Genomic DNA, 6339 nt, shown 5'->3' with positions numbered 1-6339 from the left:
GCGGGCGGGCCGCCCCGCTCCCTGGCCCGGGGTGCCGGGGGCCCCGTCAACTGTACATGTCACCGAGTGCCTTCGACACAGCTTGTCTCTTGCCTGCCACTGTGTGGACCCGGCCACGAGCCCAGAGCGCTCGCCCTCCTCCGCCCTGCGTTTCCACGCGGGCTCAGCGGGTCCCGGGCCCCTCCCTCCCCTTCCAGGGCCCGTGTAAATATGTACATTTCTCAGGCCAGGGCCGGTGGGGTGGGGGGCTGCCCCAGCCCGTTTTTCATGCGCTGACTTGTACAATTATCTTTTCAAAGGTACTTGGATAATAATGGAATAAAATCATTTTTGAACCTTCTCTAGCGTGAAGAGCACCTGTGTTCTGTGGGCAGAGCCAGTGCATGCTGGCCAGCGCCCACCAGCGTCACTTGGGACTTCTGAGGGTCCCGTGGGGGCGGGGGGTGTCTGGTGGAGGCACACTGACAGTGCTCTGAGACGGTGGGTTCCCAGACCCGGAGCTGAGTCAGAGATCCACCCAGAAGGGCTGGGGGCAAGGGCTCCGGCGCATTCGTGATGGAACGGCCCCAGGAGGCTCCGTGGCCACTGCCAAGGACCAGGGGCCGGCCGTGCTCAGGAACCACACACACAGTCCAGGATCAAAAGCTCTTTATTCACTGGCTTCTCGGTGAACTGTCTGGTGTGGGGGCCGCAGATGGTGGTGGCGGAGGCGACTACAGCTCCTCTTTGGGCTCCGTGGTGGCATTGGCCGCTGCCTCCTGGAAAGGGTCACAGAGGCCCAGCTGGGAGCTGCGGCCTTGACTCACCCCTGGCCACCGCAGTGCCACGTCCAGAGACCGGCACCCCCCCCCCCCCCCCCCCGGGAAGGAAGCACCCACCGGGAAGGGGGCCGCGGGCTCCTCCGCGGGCAGCTTGCCGCCGTTGTCCAGGAACTTGGAGAAGGTCTCCAGGTCCCTGGTGCTTTTGTATTCAATCACCTGAGGAGGGACACGAGGCTCAGCCAGCCATGCCCCCGGAGGCCCTGCCCCAGCTCCTGGCTGTGGCCGAGGCCTGAGGAGGCGCGGAGCAAGCCCCAGCCCGAGGAAGATGGGGCGTCCTCCCCGCCTCACCCTGCGCCCCGGGCCCGCGGGGAAGAACTTGAGGGTGGGGAAGCCGTGCACAGGAAAAGCCTCCAGCTCGTTGGCTGTGGCGTCCAGCTCTGCGATGACGACGTCGTCCTGGTCCTTGTACTTCTCAGCCAGGGCCTCCCAGGCCGCGGCCATCTCCTTGCAGTGGCTGCACCAAGGGGCGTCTAGGACAGCGGGGCGTCGGCACAGCCCGCAGAGCCCCTCCCGCCCCCGGCCCGCCCCCCTCGGCCCCCTGCACTCACAGAACTTGATAAACACGTTCTTGGTTTCATCGAAAGCCACCTGCTCAAAATTCTTGCCCACGAGGGTCTTGACCAGCCGCTGATCCCAGTCAGGGGGGACCTCCTGGCTCAGGAGGTAGGGCTGGGGGGAAACGGGGCGGGTGCTTCACTGGGCCGCTCTCCCCCCAAGCAGTGCTCCTCTACCCGTCCCCGCCCCCCCGCATTCCCTGGGCGGGCAGATCAGCAGCAGACCTTGACCTCGCCGCCGAGGACTGCACGGCAGAAGGCGGAGACGGAGGACGCGGTGACCGGCCCTCCGGGTGCAGGCGCGTACTTCTTGGTGGTCTCCATGTTGATGAAGCGCAGGGTGGGGGCCTCCGCAGCCTTGAGGCCAAAGTACTGCAGCACGTGGTCGTTGTCGGCGCCGACATCCACCACCACGAACAGGACCTACCGGCGGGGGTCGGTGCTGGTCACCCCGCATCCCCACCACCCTGCCCGCCCCCATCCCGGCCAGTACCTGTCCCCGGAATGGGGGGGCGGCCTCCCCAAAGCCAGCCAGCAGCTCCTGGTGTGAGACCAGCGTCTGGTTGACAAACAGCAGCAGGTGGTTGAGGATCCTGGCCGAAAAGATCTTGGGGGACGTCTGCAGAGGCAAACCACACGCTTGGGGGGGGGGGCTGGCTCCCGTCGACACGCCCCCACCCCTGCAAATGCACCTGCAGCCCAACTCACCTGGCTGTTGAATTCTGTGACCAGATGCATGCTGTGTGTGAGGAGGAAGTGCGACAGGTCCCCCAGGTCCAAGCCCAGCTCTTCGTCCACTGGGAAGTCTGCACGACCCTCGTCAAACTGGACAACGCTGGGCAGGTCAGCGGGAGGCACAGCCCACACCCCCCAACCCCTACCTTGGCCCTCACCCACCTTCTTGAAGAGCACCACGGTGTCCTTGGTGAGGCCAAACTTCTGAAAGAGCTTTGGCTGGTCAGTGAGGCCAAAGGTCATGTCCAGGGCATCCTGGGCCAGGGCCAGGAAGGTAGCCACGTCCTCATCCTGTAGGTCCTAAGGAGCCCATGCCTGTGAGGCCAGCTGGCACCCCAGACCCGCTGCCAGGGCCTGGACCGTAGGGCCACCAGCTCACCTGGAAGAAGCCAATGACCACGACCTCCCGGCCATCGATCAGTGCTTGGGCACCCTCTTCGTCCTCCAGCCGGGTGGCACTGGGCCCCACCCGCCGCCTCAGCCACTCAGCGATGCCTTCGGCCTCTCTGGGGCCTGCAGAGAGTCCCCTCAGCCGGGCCAGCCCCTGCCCGGAGCCCCCGCCCTGCGCCCCGCGTGCCCGCATGCCTGCGCCCCGCACCCGTGTACTCCTCTGGGTGTGTGCGGTTCCCATCACGGAAGAACTTGAGCGTCGGGTACGCGGTCACTGCGAACTCCTGGGTCAGCTCTGTCTCTGCAGTCCCGTCCACCTTGGCCAGCCTGGCTCTGGCTGACTCGGCCGCCAGCAGGGCTGCGGCCTTGCTGTACTCGGGGGCCAATGCCTTGCAGTGCCCACACCACGGGGCATCTGGGGGACAGGGCCATGAGTGGCCCCAGCCTCCACACCCCAGCCTTCGTCCCCGCTCCCTCCCGGCCAGAGCCTTGGGGTCACTCAGATCTGGCAGGGAGCACCCCAATCCTTAACTTCCTTCCTTTGAGGGCCCATGTGACCCTCTGCAGCAGAGCCAGACTCCAGGCCCCACGCCGGGGGTGCGGCCAGCACCTTCCTGCCAGCCAGCTTGAGAAGAATCCGGCAGCTGCTGCTCCCTGGCCGCCCGTGCCTGCTGGCAGGACCTGTGGTCTAGGCGTGGCTTTCACGTGTGTAAAGGTTTGTGAAAATCCACAGACCAGGGGCACCTGGGGGGCTCGGTCGGCTGAGCGTCTGACTCTGAATTTCGGCTCAGGTTAGGATCTCACCATATGTGAGGTACCTGAGATGGAGCTCCACGCTGGACAGTGCGGAGCCTGCTTGGGATTCTTCCCTCTCTCTCTGCCCCTCCCCCGCTCGTGTGCCTGCTCTCCCAAAAGAAATAAACATTAAAAAAAAAAGTTTTCTTTAATGTTTATTTGTGAGACAGAGAGAGAGACAGAGACAGAGACAGAGTACGAGTGGGGGAGGAGCAGAGAGAGAGGGAGAGAGGAGGAGACAAGGAATCTGAGGAGGCTGAGCTGTCAGCAAGGAGCCCAACTCGGGGCACGAACGCACGAGATCATGACCTGAGCTGACGGACACTTCACTGATTAACCCATACAGGTGCTGCTGTGGTTTGTGTTTTTTTTTAATCCACTTAAGAATATGCAAGGCCCGAATGCTACGTGGCCCCTTACGGACAGTTTGCAGATGGACGATGATCTAGGGTCTTCCCTGCACCTGTGCCTCCCTCCCCGGCCCCACCCTCCCCTGCTCAGGCTAGACGCCCCCAGGCTCAGATGCCCTTTGATGGAGCCCCAGGAGCACAGTGGGGCTGGGGGCCCGCTTGGGAAGCCCCGGACCCACAGGGCAACGGTCTGAAGCCCCCGGGTGGCCCCTGCGGGTCCTCCAGCCCGCTGGCCCGGTGCACTCACAGAACTGCACCAGCAGAGCGCGATGCTCCCGCAGGGCCAGGCCCAGGTTGCGCCGGGTCAGCACCAAGATCCCATCCTCCTCAGGAACTTCCTCCTCGGGGGGCTCCTCCTCGGGCGCCCCGGGCCCCGGGTCCTGGCCTTCTGGCCCCGAGGCCCTAAGCAGCAGCAGCAGAAGCAGCACAAGCGGGAGCTGGCCGTCCATGGCGGTGCTCGGCTCACGAGGCGGGGGGCAGATAAGGGGGCCGGGGGCCAAGCAGCAGCTGCCACGTGGCACCCAGTCCCAGTCCCAGGAAGATAAGGCCACAAGGCTCCCCCCACCCCCGGGGGAGGGGAGGCAGACAGAGGCAACACCAAGGGAACGGAGACAAGGTGACGTTTAATTAGGACTGTTCAGGGCACAGTGCCAGCCCAGGAAGGGGGTGTCCCAGGACCGGAGCAGAGGGTGGGGGGTGCGGTCACTGACTGAGGGGACGGGGAACAAGGACCCCGGGGTGGGGGGCGTTCAGCTCTTCCAGTCTTGACAGATGTGGAGGCCCCACTCCCAGGACAGGTGGTCCGTCCTGTCGTCGTCAGTGAAGAAGGATGTGACCACGTAGGCACCCCGCACCAAGGCTCCTCGAGGCACCTCCTCCACCGGGGTCACAAACTCGTACTCCTGGGCGCTCGGGCCATAACTGCCCAACATGCACACGGCCTTGTCCACTGGGGGAGGAGGAGGCTGTCAGGGGCCACCCTGAGCCCCAGCGGCCCCTCCCCACAGCCCCCCAGGCCAGCCCCTCGGTGCTGCCCTCACCACGCAGGCCCTGGCGGTAGGTGTGATGCAGACACTTGAGGCCGCTGACGATCTCCTTATTGACCTGGGGGACAGAGGGTGTAAGGGCCCCTGGGGGGGTGCCCTGTGCGGGCGGGTGTCCCCCATGACAGCTGCCCTCACCTTGAAGGTGATCTTCACTTTGTAATCCACACCCTCCTTCAGGACAAACACCTGGTCTTTCAGCGCGGCCAGCTCCCCTGTTAGGGAAAGCGCCGCTAAGGAACGGGCTCCCCTGCCAGCCGAGACCCGCCCCGGGAGCCCCCGGGCGGGCGGTACCTGTGAGGTCCATGGTGATGGGCCCGGGCGCCTGCTCAGACATCAGCGTCAGCCTGGTCACCTGCACGTTGGGCACGCTCAGGTCTGCGGAGACACCGGAAGTCACCGGGTCGGCTCCCGCCTCCCCCGACCCCGCCCTCGCCCCTCCCCTCGGAGCGCAGGGCGGACGTACCCGGGAGGGGCAGCAGGGGCCCCAGCAGTGCCCGCTTGTACTTGGCCAGGCTCTCGTCCTCCGGGTCCAGCTGCTGGATCTCTCGGAGGCTCTTCCTCCCCGGAGCCCGGTACTCAGGCACGGCCTCGTCCAGGGCCTCGTCGGGCGACAGCTGTCTCCCCTCCTTGTCAGTCAGGAGGACTGCGGGTTGGGGAGGCGCGTGAGCAGCTGCCGCCAGCTGACCCTGGCCTTCACTCATCCAACTGAAGCCCCCCACCTGGCCGGCTGGGCCTCTCGGTGCCCAGGGGGACTTGAGAGGAGGCAGTGGAGGCCGCGGGAGGGGGGTTGGGGAAAAGGATGTGCGTTCAGAGAGGGAGGGTGCATGGGGTCAGGGGAGAGAGGTGGGCTGGGAAGAAACAGCAGCACCCACACCCAAGGCCGTCAGGAGGAGCCTGGGGGTCGGAGGAGGCTCCCGAGAGACTGAGCCAAGTGACATTCGGGGGCACCAGCTGTCTTCTCTGGCCCAGCCACCCACCATCCAGGGCTCCTCCCGGACTCTGAGGCCAAAGGTGGGGGGAAGGAAGACCCTGAAGGGGGGACAAGCCCAAGGCCTGGAGGCCACCACTGTGAAGTGGCGACCCCCAGGGTCTTCCCTGGAGCCGAGGCCCTGCCCTTCACGTCTCCGAAAGCCTTCCTGCTGTCTCAGGAGGTCCTCTCGGTGGTGGTCGTGGGGCGCAGAGGGGGTTCTCTCTAAACCCCTGCCTGGGCTTACGCTCCGAGGCTGCCTCCCCGGGCGCCTCCAGACTCGGAGCCTCCTAGAGCCCCTTCCCGTGGTGCTTTGGAGCAGGGGGTCTCACTAAGCCCCTTCCCATGGTGCTCTGGGACAGGGTCTTCGAGTCCATGCCCACTGCCCTCCAGGCTTCTCCATAACCGCCACTGGCCCTGAAGGAGCCCTAGCCCCACCCAAGGGGGAGGGGATCTCGGGGGCAGGCAGGCCCCCAAGGGGAGAGGGTCTCCCTGCCACCCTGGCTTCACAAACAGACCCGCCCACTCTGGGCTCCAGGGTCCCCCGAGTGCCCAGCTTGGACGAAGCCCCCCCCCACCCCGCCAGAGCCCATTCGGGGGACCACGCCACGATTTCCCCCC

At 65.7% G+C, this 6339-nt stretch overlaps 2 protein-coding genes across 2 annotated transcripts in view; both read right to left on the bottom strand.

The window, feature by feature from the left end:
* Positions 1–631: 631 nt before the first annotated feature.
* On the bottom strand, positions 632–4256 carry PDIA2 (protein disulfide isomerase family A member 2). Its single transcript, XM_029949426.1, has 11 exons — positions 3953–4256; positions 2709–2915; positions 2490–2623; positions 2273–2410; positions 2084–2200; positions 1869–1994; positions 1601–1798; positions 1370–1490; positions 1110–1291; positions 879–977; positions 632–758 (listed from the first exon to the last, which is right to left on the bottom strand). The coding sequence occupies exons 1-11, from the start codon at positions 4152–4154 to the stop codon at positions 714–716; spliced, it is 1569 nt and encodes a 522-aa protein (XP_029805286.1). The 5' UTR covers positions 4155–4256; the 3' UTR covers positions 632–713.
* Positions 4257–4309: 53 nt separating this feature from the next.
* ARHGDIG (Rho GDP dissociation inhibitor gamma) overlaps positions 4310–6339 on the bottom strand; it is a 2887-nt gene continuing 857 nt past the window's right edge. The window contains exons 3-7 of the mRNA XM_029948955.1: positions 5215–5394; positions 5043–5126; positions 4887–4963; positions 4746–4809; positions 4310–4654 (exon numbers count right to left, since the gene is read on the bottom strand). Of these exons, the coding sequence (XP_029804815.1) occupies positions 4455–4654; positions 4746–4809; positions 4887–4963; positions 5043–5126; positions 5215–5394 (605 nt within the window). The 3' untranslated portion in view covers positions 4310–4454. The remainder of the gene's footprint in view (positions 4655–4745; positions 4810–4886; positions 4964–5042; positions 5127–5214; positions 5395–6339) is intronic.

Source organism: Suricata suricatta, chromosome 8 (genome assembly GCF_006229205.1).
Source record: "Suricata suricatta isolate VVHF042 chromosome 8, meerkat_22Aug2017_6uvM2_HiC, whole genome shotgun sequence".
In the NCBI taxonomy this organism is placed as follows: Eukaryota; Metazoa; Chordata; class Mammalia; order Carnivora; family Herpestidae; genus Suricata; species Suricata suricatta.
This window is presented reverse-complemented; position numbering and strand designations above follow the sequence as displayed.

Bases quoted from the DNA above. Each gene is read 5' to 3' on its own strand.
- PDIA2 (XM_029949426.1), bottom strand. From the start codon at position 4,154: ATGGACGGCCAGCTCCCGCTTGTGCTGCTTCTGCTGCTGCTGCTTAGG. The intron at 2,201-2,272 runs GTGGGTGAGGGC...AGCGTTGTCCAG, and splicing joins CCGTGGTGCTCTTCAAGAAG to TTTGACGAGGGTCGTGCAGA. The intron at 1,292-1,369 runs GTGAGTGCAGGG...CCGCTGTCCTAG, and splicing joins GAACGTGTTTATCAAGTTCT to ACGCCCCTTGGTGCAGCCAC.